The 13,268-nt window shown below is 43.3% G+C and overlaps 2 protein-coding genes across 3 annotated transcripts in view; one reads left to right on the top strand and one right to left on the bottom strand.

The window, feature by feature from the left end:
- Window positions 1-2,555, top strand: part of CDCA7L (cell division cycle associated 7 like) — a 150,238-nt gene extending 147,683 nt beyond the window's left edge. For both annotated transcript variants that reach the window (XM_085631595.1, XM_085631596.1), the window contains exon 9: window positions 502-2,555. In XM_085631595.1, the coding sequence (XP_085487721.1) occupies window positions 502-529 (28 nt within the window). In that variant the 3' untranslated portion in view covers window positions 530-2,555. The remainder of the gene's footprint in view (window positions 1-501) is intronic.
- DNAH11 (dynein axonemal heavy chain 11) overlaps window positions 2,200-13,268 on the bottom strand; it is a 3,007,685-nt gene continuing 2,996,616 nt past the window's right edge. Inside the window, exon 82 of the mRNA XM_085631597.1 lies at window positions 2,200-2,447. Within this exon, the coding sequence (XP_085487723.1) occupies window positions 2,200-2,447 (248 nt within the window). The remainder of the gene's footprint in view (window positions 2,448-13,268) is intronic.

Raw genomic sequence — 13,268 nt, 5'->3', positions numbered from 1 at the left:
ACCATCCTCAAGATTGCCAGCAGCCAGGTGCGTGTCAGGGTCTGAGGAAACCCTTGATTAATATAGCTATTACCAAGTTGCAGAATGAACTGCACGGCACGCGCACCTTCCAGAGAGCAAAATTAGAAACTTTAATTAAAATTCCTGATTGCATTTATTATTGGCCGAACTAGCCTTAGCTAATTCTGTGCACGCTGGACCTGGGTGACTGGATAGTAGCTTGGGAATGCAGAACACATACTTTCATGTACTATTCCTACAGATATTAGCTGCAGTTCAAAGTTAGCCAAAAACATTTTCCGTGCTCCCCTTCGGCCTCACCAGTGCCCCTCGGCTTAATACTTGGGTAGGACTGGTAACCTCCCCAACTAATAATCCATTTTCTTACAGTCCTATTTTGTTGTTTTATCAATTTGAAATGGTTGTAATTAACTAGCCAAGTAATTCTGTGTAGTATACCAAGATCTCACTATAATGCTAAAATACCTATTTATTTTTCAGTTTACAGAAGAAAATGACAGAAAACTGAAGTCGACTGCTGCCACGTTTTAACTTTTTTACACTGGAGACATTTTTTTCGAAGAACAGTTCAAGTTTTGGGGATTATTTTGCCTTGCCAAATAGCAGCTTTTAATGGTAAATTTGGGTAAAAGTAGTGGAAAATGGGGTATAACCATTATTGGTACATTTTCATGCTAGAGCCTTCTATGGGTACTCATTTTATGTCTAGTAGATATGCAACCTTCTGCTATTTACATACATAAGGATAGATTGGTTTATCACAATTTTACTAACTTGAATACAGAACTTGTAATATGTGCTTTGGTTTTGTGACAGCTTTTTATGTTTTTGTTCAAAAACTGCTTTTTGTTTTATAATGATTTTGCCAACAAGAGTCCTTTTTAAAGTCAAAACATTTTGCGCTCCAAAGTTCAACTTTGGTCATAACTGTCCAGTATTGGTCCAGATCAAGGTCTGATTTTCACACCAACTTATAATTCTATGAAATAGTTTGATTTAGAGTTGTTGCATGTTCATATGTCTCTAGTGGTTATTCTGACAGTCTGCTATTGATCTAGCCCTTGCACTTAAGTTGAACACCCCTGACGTACACACACAACCATTTGTGAGCGCAAATCCTGAAGCAGACTCGGGATCTGAAGGAATATACATTGTCATACTGAACATAATGCTCAGGAAATCCAACTCTGTGGTAGATTTTCGGTGGTTTTAGGAATGTTGCTGTTTCAAGTGGATTTGCAGTTGCAAACATTTTGAACAATCACAAAGACATAGATTTGTAACTAGTCACAGCTATTGATGCCAACAAAGTGACCAATTGCCTGCCGGCAGACAGTATGCTATACCTGGGTTCGGTAACAAGATAGAAATTAATAGGTTTCATACATTTTCACTTCATGGCAATGGGATTTAGATGGTGGGGTGAATTTTTAACAGCACAATTAGAAGCTGAATGCTGTTCCAAGTTTACATTTTCATACTGTACAATGTGCCATCATGCAAATAAACGACAAAGATTGGAGAATTTGTCACACACCTTTATTTTGATGCACCTTATTGTTTTCCATTTTAGAATTGCTAAGTTTTGGGGTGATTTTTCATTGTTTACATTCATTAAAATTCGATCAACATGATTGCTTTATAACTTGTGTGTAAATAAGCTAATTCAATGTAATAAATATGTAATTACAGCAGATGTAATTTTGCCAAAAATGTAAAACATTTTTTCTAATGACATTTTATGACCTTGCATGTTGCACTGTTCAGATCGTACAATCAACATCGTGTTGACTGAGACTTTAAATAAAAGTCTATTCTTTTAATCTGTCAGACAAATTGAGATGATTGCTCTCAGAAATGAAAATATACATTTTATACAAACACCTTTATTGTGGCATACATAATGTACAAGTTTAACATTGATATTTTCCAGGTATTGATTGAGAAGTTTACTTAATTATAAAGTTGCTATGTTCATAGCTTGATCTTGGAAAAGACATTAAGAAGCCTACTGCATTTGAACACAACAAATGTTTATCTCACACTCATTAGGAGAATAAGAGAGAACGGTCACATGTTTCAGCAAATCCCTAGCTGAGTCCTTGTATTAAATGTCTGGAAAGCAATTGGGGGCTGAAACACTTTCGATGTAGAAATGTCTTTTTATTGTCATTAGTGCTATACTGCCAGAAGTAGGGCTACGCCTGCAAGCACCCACTTTGCTGGCTTCTCTTTGCTCCTTAAATTGAAAGTCCAAACGTATGTTTGCCCTCTGTTTTTTGTTTTGTATATGGGGCACTTGTAAATGTTTTTCGTCTCCTGTTTATCCACTGGAATGGCTCTAACATAGATGACCGGCATTGCTGGGGTGAGATCCTTCAGACGTGCTTCAGCAATGACACCAGACTGGATATCCCACCTTGCACCTGAAACACAAATATGCATCATTGTTTCATTTAAAATGCTTGTTTACGTGACATTCACATGGACAGTTTATAAGTGTTACTTTTTTTTCAATAAAATGTTGACCGATATTTGCTAGTATGCTTTTTTGGTTTGTGCCTTGCTTTTATATTATAAAGAAAGTAGTTTAATATTTCAACAGCGGTAGAGATGGTGCTGAGGATATTCTTAGTTGTACAAGTAGAATTATTGTAACATTCTTTATTCTCCACTTCAGCCTTAGACTCTAGTTTTGATTGTTCTGTAACTTCTAGTTAGAATAATACCCCAAGTCAATTTCTTTTACCCCTCATAATGTATGATAATCTTTAAAATATCTTGCACCTGTGATGTCTGTCCTTCCAACTTCCCATGTTCTAAAGGTATTTTAATAGCTGCAAAACTCAACATTCTCAACAGTAAACATTACAAAACAAGCATTGGTAAGACAATAGTTCTGGTATTTGCAAAACTCTGTTTGGGTATACGCCAGGTCTTCATAAAAAAATAAAAAGTAATATTTTTCTGCAGGTAAAACATTGTTTTGCTAAAAAAAAACATGCACTACCTTAGTAATGGCCCTGGCACTTGAGGCCACTACTTTGTGTAAGAATGTTTATCTTATAAAAGGGTTGCATGCTGTAACTTGTAGTGAAGTCAGCCAGTGGCTGATGTGGGCTGTTACATTGCCCCTAGTGCTGGAGTGGGTGGAAGAAAACTGTGAATGACACCAACCACAAACTAATGGATGGAGTCTGGCTGAAATCCTTATAAGTAACTATGTTCTACACAATATGTTAGTTAAAATAAAATGTCTTGGCTAACACAGACCTAAAAAAAAAAAAAGCCAATCAGTCAGAGATTGGCTGCAAGCCTGTTGCCTTTGAGAAACAAGAAAGGAAAGTGGCAAAGAATGGAAAAAAAAAAAGGCAGGCCAGAGAGTGGAAAAGTTAAGGAAAGAAAAGGGAAAAGAAGAAGAAGAAAGACGGTGAGCAAGAAGGGCCAAGCAAGAAAAAGAGGGAAGGAAAGAAGTAAATTAAGAAGGGGAGTGAAGAAAACAGAGCAGTTAAGAGAGAAGGAAAGAAGGCAAGAAAGAAACAATGAAAAATAAGGCAATCATAGAAGGAAGGAGAACAAAGGCACAAATTAAATTAAAAAGAAATTAACCAACAGAGAAGGAGTGGAGCTTGCCTCGCACCAAGATGGCAGCTAGTTAGGAGTTCTCCCGTATCCGTCACCTCTATCCTGCATAATCCTTGTTCCTCCAGTGTGCTAAACACCCCATTGGCGAAGAAAGGACAAGTGACTAAGTGAAGGCATCGCTCGTCCCTAAAACAAAATGCAGCTAAGTTGGAGCCTACACAACAGAGAGCAACACAGCAGCCTACTGACAGTAGGTCGCAAGATGCCACGGCATTGCGTAGCTGAGAGACCGAAGACACCCAGAGGGGATGAAGCAAAGATACTTGCACTGGGCGGGGAGAGAGGTGTGCTGCAGCCGTGCCACCCACAACACGAGGCGGCTGAGGCGCTAAAAAATTATAGCCCCAGACAAGCGACCAAAGTCGGAGCGAGCGGAACCCATGCAGGGTGAGTGCGCTGGGCGCAACGTGGCTGGGGAGCTAAAGCCTGGGCTCCTGGTGTGCGTGCATCCGCTTATAGAACAGCATGGCCCCTGGTGCTTGTCCTCTGGAGCCCCACACCTGGCTAACTGCCCAATAGAGTTTTGAATAAAGGCACAGGCAGGCGTATGATTAATACTGAAGGGTGCAGAGAAAAGAGAGGGCGCAGTATGAAAGCCAAGCTTTGTGTGAGGCGGCTGGGCGACCAAATGCTACAACAGATTCAGCACTGGGCTCTGTAGGCCCAAATACAGGGGAAGAGAATTAAAGAGGAAGCCTACCACCACCGGCCCGCAAGCACAACAGTCAGAAGATAACAGCGGTGAGGCCCTCCTAGTACAAGCGCACTAGAGCCTGACTAAGTGCCCAGTAGACCATTGATTTGTGGGCCTGGGCCATCAAGCATTGAAGAGCACACTGAGATCCAATGCGGCGCAGGAGTCAGTGTGTTGTAAATGAACTCCAGCACAGTGGAGGGGTGTTCGCATAATTCCATCCTGTCCTGGGCGTGCCTAGCAGGACATTCCGGTGAGCTCATTGCACCAAGCAATTGACAAGCCTATGGCTTTGTGGGATCACTGAAGACACAGGCCAGACTGTGACATAGCCATGTGCCTACACCAGCATAGTGTATCAGTGAGCTATCCATGCAGAATGTTATGGTTAAGAAAAAGACAGAGCGAGGCCATATAGTCCAGCAAAATGGGCAAACCGGACAAACTATAATCCAATCTACAGTTAGAGCTACACAAGACTCCCAGGTAATGAACACTTCAGAATCAGATGGGCCACCGGAGAATACAGAGGCTGTGGCAGAGATGGAGCTCAAAAATAGCTTGTGTGCAATGCAGTCGAGTTGAACGAAAATGGATAGTAGAATGGATCCCCTCACCTCTTGCATGGACAGAATGTCTGAGCAGCTGGACAAGCATAGCGAAAGGCTGGATGTGGTCGAACAGAGGGTTTTTAATGCAGAAGACATTATACAAACCGAGGTTGGGGTGCAGAAAGCAATGGACAAACTTCTAAAATCGCTCCAATGCAAAGCAGACAACTTGGAAGCCAGATCATGAAGAAATAATATCAGAATTTTTGGAATAGCAGAGTCAACCAGTATCAGTAACATGGAGCAATATGTGGAGCGCATACTGGTGGAATTGCTAGACTGGAATACCTCCTCCGAAATATTTGTGGTGGAGCGGGTGCACCGCTCTCTTGGGCATCACCCAGCACCAGGAGCAGCACAGAGGCCAATCATAATCAGACTGTTAAACTACAAGGATCGGGATGCGGTCCTGTGCAAATCTCGAGAGCTGGGCACATTACGGCTGGAAGGATCAGAATTTTCTCTATTCCATGATTTTACGCACCAAGTTCAAGAGGTGCGCTGCCTGTATCTCCCTACCAAGAGGAGGCTCCGTGAACTCAATATTGAATACATCATGCAATACCCTGCAAAACTGAGAATAAAGTCGGAGGACAAGTTTCACCATTTCACGGATCCCAAGTTGGCATTGCAGTACATAAAGCGGATGGGGTGAGGGAGGAAATCGGGGCTCCCCAAGAGCAACTCAGAACACAGGCAGTAGTATACAGGATTTGGAGGAGCAGTGAGAGAAGATAACGCGACTTCAATGATCGTCAATAGCTTGGTAAGAATGTTGTGATAGTTGGGGGTAAAAATGTTGGGGCAACAAAACCAATGCTCCTGACTGCAAGCAAAAAGACACATAGGCAAGACTGTAACGGCTGCATAAAAAACTCTGGTAATGACTTAGCAGCCCAAGAGAACTCATAACAAAATGGGGCACAGTGCACGGATTATATGTGAATATGGGAGGAGGAGCGGGGAACATCTGCCCTAGTGTATTTCACTACGAGCAATGGTGTTTTTGATGTTTATATGTTTCGGTAACCTTAAGGGTGAGAGGGAGGGAAACATAAAAGCTATGTCGGTTGGGGGAATACATAGCGTGGGTGGGACTATAGGGATTAGAATTGTTGCTATGTTTCAAAAAAATAAAGCAATGACCAGACTTGAGGCCATTTGTAACAGCAGTACAGTGTCACATGAGAAAATATTGCAGACGCACACCTAGGGGTAGCAGGTGAGAAAATAGGACAGCAACTGAAGCTAATTACCTGGAACATAAGGGGTCTTAATGATAACAGAAATGTCAGGAAAGTAGTAGCATATCTCAAGAGGCATACAACAGACATTGCAGTCCTGCAGGAAACCCATCTACAACTGAATAGGGAAGGGCTCACACATCGTAGGATGCAGGGGCAATGTTATACAGCCTATTACACATTGCATGCCATTGGAGTACTGATCTGGTTGGGTGGACAATCCGGGGTGACTGTAACAGGACTATAGAAGGACCCGGGAGGCAGATATGCAATGGCTAAATGCCAAAAGGAAGATCTGACATTTTATATTAACTGGAATATACAGTCCGAACTATGACGACCCCCAATTCTACCACTCAGTTAAGACTAAGGCAGGCATACAGCAGGTTTGGGGAGGCGATTTTAATTGTATTACTTAATCCTAACCTAGATCACTCCAAAGACCCCCCCCCCCCCGCAGAGGCATGTGCTATCCTCGACATGATGCAGAGGAAAAGGCTTGCAGACATGGAGACCAAGATCTACAGACGTAGCAGGATACATTCACTACTCAACGGCATATGACATGCACACCCATACAGATTACAGGCTGATATCAAATGAGGTGAGGGTATGGGTGGCTGATTACTTACACCGCCCCCGAACGTACTCCGATTATTCCCCAGTGCAACTCTCACATGTACAATGCGCCCTGAATCCCAGTTTTCCCCTGGCGACTCCCGCCATATTCTCTTTTGGATTCAGTCTTTAGAGCTTGACTGCAACAGGTGATAGAAGAATTCTTTGAGAACAATACAGACTCAGTTACCACATTTGCGATGGTATTGGAGGCAGTCCAGGCCTATATCCGGGAGATAACTATTTCCAAACATGTGGGGTGTTACGTGCTTTTAAAGGGAGGTCGGACGCCCCGGAGAGGGAGATAGCCAGCATGGAGGAAGAGCTGCAAAATGAGGAAGGGCCTTAAAAAAGAGCGGATATTAAACAAAAGTTGGCAGAACTTCAAGAGACAGCCAACGGTGAGATTAAACACATGGGGCAATATGAACCTGCACGTGCCTACGGGGAAAAAGATAGGGTGGGTGGTGACGCTGGCTGATTTATTAAGACCCCCAAGACGGGCAGACGTGATCACTGACCTAACAGATGACAAAGGACGGACTCTATGCACTCCGGAGGAGACTTATGCAATTTTGTAGCCATTATATCGTTATATAGCTCCCACTAACAGACGAACAAGGACATAGTAGCTGACTACTTGGCCCACATTAAAATGCCATGGCTGACATCTGGGCACAGAGAACATTTAATGGTGCCCCTAATGCTGTCCAATATGCTGTTGCACTACAAAGCATGCCGGCAGAAAAGGCACCAGGGTCTGATGGGCTGACAGTTGCATTTTATAAGGCTTTTCAGAAATTATTAGTACCACGCCTAAAAATGTTATATGAGGAAACGGCTGATAATGGGATAATGCCCTCCAACCTGAGTGAGGCCATGACAGTCACAATACTGAAATCAGGTAAGGCACCAGCCCTCTGCTCTTCATATAGACCGCTATCCCTGCTTAATGTTAACGCCAAAATCGATGCACAAATACTGGCAAATAGACTCGCCCCATTGCTGCCAGGCATTGTGTGTCCGGAGCAGACAGGCTTCGTCCCAGGCCACAGCGTCACACAATCTGCGTACCCTGTTTAGAGTCTTACTATGGGTGGACCCAGGAGTAAGGGCTGCTGCGGTGTTTTTAGATGCAGAGAAGACATTAGACTCTGTGGAATGGGGGTTTATGTTTGCGGCGCTCCGTAAAATAAATGCAGGGGATATATTCATCAGATTGGTCTCAATACTATACACAGCTCTGGCTGTCTGGGTGGGAAATATGGTCTCTGAGGCCTTCAATATCTCTAAGGGTACCAGACATTGGTGCCAGTTGTTCACTGGCCTATGCACTGCACGAATATCACAGCCATAGGGGACTATGGTTCCCAAGCTACAGGCTTAATATATTGGCATATGCAGATGACTCCTTGTTATACATGTTAAATCCAAATGCTAATCTCACCCCTATGCTCAGAGTGGTGGTGCAGTTTGGAACCCACTCGGGCTTGAAAATTAACTGGGATAAGTCAATCATCTTCCCGCTTACCCCAGCCACGACGCACCCAGCCCCTGAATACCCTTTGCAATGGACAATTGATTCAGTACGATATTTAGGCCTCCAAGTGCACGCAGATGCCTCGGTGGTAATGCTTGAACATTACAGGGCAGCCATACAGAAACTGAATGAGGACATAGACAGATGGATAAAACTCCCACGATCATTGATAGGGCGCACAGCCGTGATGAAAATGGTGGTACTGCCTAGATTTGTTTTCCTATTCCAGACCATACCGATACCATTAACGCGGACTGTGTTCCAATGCCTGCGCACAATATTAATTAAATTAGATTAGGCTGGACAACAGCCTAGAGTACTCTGGAACTCACTTACCTTGCCCTATGATTCAGGAGGCCGAAACGCCCCTGACTTGGAAATGTATTATAGGGCCGCCCAGTGTACATTTGCACATTTCTGGATCCATGGACCACAAAACATGCCTCACCTATATCTGTGGAGAGATGCATCTGACCCAGCCACCCTGCAGCAGAACCCCTTCCTCAATCCACCCAGAAGACACAGAAACTTCGACTCCCTGGCAACTGCAACGCAGGCATGGCATACACTTCTAAGCAGGCAGGATGGTGCACTACTATATTCCTCACATGTTTCACTGCACTGTTGCCTGTGATTCCCGATGGCCCAAGAGGGAGGGGCACGGCAGGCATTTCACACTTTGGGGATAAACAAAATGGGCAATTTCTTAACTGATGGGGTGGTAAGCAGCTGGGAAACGATCCTGGAAAGGAATCCCTACATGTCCGTGATGGCTAAATATCAATATCATCGAGCTAGACACACATGGAAGGTTTGCCAGGGGAGACTATGCTAGCACCACAAGCAATGAGGGCACTTTCAACATTGATACAGTCAGAAATACCACATAAACTAATCACTGAATTTTACACCTGTGTACAGGAGGCATGTAATCCAGTGATATTGAAGGTACGACTTGAATGACAGTGAGACCTAGAGGGACCCATAAGCGACAAAGACTGTCAATACTGCTGATCTAGAACAAAACTATTTCCCTAAATGAGCGTCAGACTCTTACATTTCAAGTTTATTCATAGGCTCTATTATACCACTAAAATACAATACCACTGTGGGCTATGAGATGACTCAGGATGCTGGAGATGCGGGGAGGACAAGGCGGGGTTCCTACATACAGCCTGGCAATGTCCCAGAATATACGAATACTGGTGTGCAATATACTGGGAACTATAAAGAGGCTGGAATAGAAACCGACCCAAAACTAGCACTGTTCAGATACGACCTAAGAATCGAGAAGCCCAGCTGACCTTTGGCAGCCATCGGTTTATTATAGTCTGAGACGTGTGGCTCTAAGGTGGGGGACATGCCTGATTCCAAAGGTAGAGGACTGGCACACAGATATGCTATACTGGAACACAGCTAGGGTTCATATCAAACATACCTAATAAGTAAGGAGATGGGAGTGGAGAATGGGGTGGCTGATCAGGGGGAATGAAACAAGTGGACTATGGCATCCGAAACACACAAAAGCAACGGACATGGTAGTGCCTATTTGTGGAATCCTCACTATAAATTAACTAAGACAGATCAGACAAAATATGGCTAAGCTGCCTAAGTAGGTGGATTGCATCTGTAACAATGCATGTAACATTATATGGGGGCCTTACTGACATAGAAGGGCCAACCAGGCACTTATCACTGTTACCTAAATGAGACGTGCTGTGTCAAAAATTAAATGCTATAATTGGGAGAGAAAAAAATTCTCAACCAAAAAGAAAAGATAAAAACAAAAAAAAGATAACTTAATACTGAACAGTTTAAAATTTACATAATCTGGCATGTTGTTAAATAGCAGCAAGGGCCCTCACACACCCCCAAGGCTTTATAATCAGGCTGCTCCTCGTTGGGTCTGCGCTGAAATGCCCACTGGGCCCCACAGAGGGGGGGGGGGCTATGCCTTAGTCGAATGTTCTCATTGAGCGCGCCATATTGGAATGTAGTTTTGAAACGCTCAAATGCAGATTCACAATGATTTCTGATAAACTACTTGCATCTTCCAAAAAGTTTTCACGCATATTGGTTCCCTCATTATAAGAGAAACTCATGAAACTATATCGCCGTATATCGGCATAGTCGGTGTCCATATTGCATTAAATCACCATGGATTGGTAACCACTCGCTCATTACTAGTGATCATGCCAACAGACTGTTTGTGCTAGACAGCATATGATTAGACATTTCACAATTCAATGCCGTATATCGGCTATCTCAATAATATGCTTATCTAACAATTATTACGCCGTGTATCGGCTTTAACTTCATCATAGTTGATCACATCGCCACAGTCTACTGATTCACATAAAAGCCTCACATAAAAATAAACCTACAAGGAATGATCAAAAATCGAGCACTTAGTTGACACAAATTATTAATAAAAAATGATGATATCGTCACTTTCATAATTCATACAATTGACATCGGTATATTCGACCAGAAACCCCACTGTTTATTTCATTTCATTTAGTTCAGTCCCCTAGATGAACCGCCAGTTCTTCCCCTACGTTCATGCCAAAGGGGTTCTTAGTTCCTAGGTCTATGATATATCGTGATTCCACAAAGAAGACTAGCTTAAGTTGACCAAAGTGATGCAGTACTCAAAGTAGTTCTGTCACAGACACATTGTAGGTGTATTCATGAAGCCGGAGGACGACGGCGGGACAACAGGTACAAGGCAGGCACTGACCAGAAAGACTGGTCATCCCCTTACTGCTTCCCTCCAGGAAGCCTTGGCTAATAACCCAAAGCGTATGCATGAGAAGGGAATCCCCCTCTCACACATAGAAAAACGCCTTAGTGAGTGTATCACATAGTCTGTACCACAACACTAAGTCTGTTTTATTTTCACCACACCCTTTTAAAAACGGTCCTGAGGAAAGCCAGAATACTCTAAGGCACTGGCTGAAACATGTCGACCATCTGAAGGACGCAGGGGGCAGTAACTCTCCACCCTTACACGTCCTGTAGCCTTACTTTTAACCGCTGGTGTCGGCCCAGTTATTAAAATTTAATTTACCCTTGGGTACTGGGACCACCACCAAGCCGTTTTAAATCACAATTCACCCAACCTCACTGCACTCTCAGCAATATACCAGCTCCGCTGTAATCAGGCGTCGTAGCACACCCGGGACATACTAGGTGTCACTGGGTGGGCCCGATGATGAAGCATGCCACCAACTAGGTTGGTGGGTGAGGGCTTCATGAATACACCTACAAGGTGTCTGTGACAGAACTACTTTGAGTACTGCATCACTTTGGTCAACTTAAGCTAGTCTTCTTTGTTTAATCACATATAAATCCCTCGGGGACATGGACTAGCTTTCTAGTCCTCTCTCTCCCTCTTGTTACACCTGATTCCAACCTGCGAAGTTTTTTAATTCTATCCCCCCCCTTATGCTTATTGGGACATGATCCAACCCATAATAGCGTAACAGCTCCCTGTTACTATTGTGTTTCTCAGAATAATGTTTTACAACGGGATAGGTAACATCACCCTTAGTTATGGCACGCATGTGCTCCAAGATACGTATCTTGACACAATGGATCGTGCTACCAATGTAGCGTAAGCCACACGGGCACTCCAAACAATATACCACATAATTGGTGTTGCATGTTAGAAACTTTTTGATAGGCCTAGGTTTCTTTAGGCCAGTTACTAGATAGGTGGAAGTCCTCTTACTGCCCACGCATATATATGGCATATATATATATATATATATATATATATAAAATGTGATAAGAGTGAAGTAACGATTTGATAACATGGTTCTTTTGGTATGGTTAAAAACATAGACTGGCTAGAAATGGATGTAATGGTTCAATCAAGTGCAAGGTGATGTTTTAAATGACGGTCAACATGTTTCATGCCTTATTACATGGCAGATCATCAGGACCGTTGTTCTAATCTACTCGTGTGGGGGTCAGAAGCAAGTACAGGTTACTAGTACTGTACCCTTAATAATTCACTCTAGTATACCTTCAGGAAAAAATTACCTAAGAAAAGAGATGGGATCATCATAAAACAGGACAAAAAAGTATTGTAATACCATGTTGTGCATTGCGAACAGGAGCATGCAAGTAGACATCACCACCCTGACTCAGTAGTTGTGGGATGTCCACCAAGGTTTTAAGCAACCATGTACAGGCAAAACAAACCCAGTGCACAGCATAAGCCCTGAGATAGAGCAGACAGAAAATGGAGGCAAATGCCTTGGTTTCGACCGTAGGAACTTACCAAGTAGGAAGCGAGAAAGTGCCCCAAATGCAGTGGCAGAAAGGTGTAATATAATCAAGGCGGGGCAGATGAGGAAGACATTAACTGGCAGGACGCTACATCCTCTAGTAAAAAATGGGGCTGGTGCCATTTTGTGAGTAGTACGGCATGAGAGCAAATGCCAAAGTGTACACGTAGGAATGAGAGGGGCCATAGTGAGTCCGGGCTACCCAAAAAGCATCTCAAAACGTGTGCCATCTCGTAAGTAGCATTACAGGCGTTTAATAGTAATAAACCAGGGCCAGTAGGAGTAATTACCCAGGAATGGAGAGTAAGTAGTAGTGGAGCCCTGCCGCATGCCCACGTGAAAAACACCATATAGCCTTGAAGGTCAAAGGTGAGGTAGGCAGGCGAAGGGGAGATTACAACATGAACCTAGTGCAATATCACTCGGGCCTAAGCTGGCATGCAGAGAAATAGTTATACACAACAGGCGGTGCCAGCAGGCAAATCACTCATAAAAGTGTGCATTCATGATTATTCTACACACAAGGGATCAAGAAAGCCAGGGGGTACTAATCCCTAAGAAATAGTATATATCACACAATGTACATCCGGCTGTATGTCA

Source organism: Triturus cristatus, chromosome 10, assembly GCF_964204655.1.
Source record: "Triturus cristatus chromosome 10, aTriCri1.1, whole genome shotgun sequence".
In the NCBI taxonomy this organism is placed as follows: Eukaryota; Metazoa; Chordata; class Amphibia; order Caudata; family Salamandridae; genus Triturus; species Triturus cristatus.
This window is presented reverse-complemented; position numbering and strand designations above follow the sequence as displayed.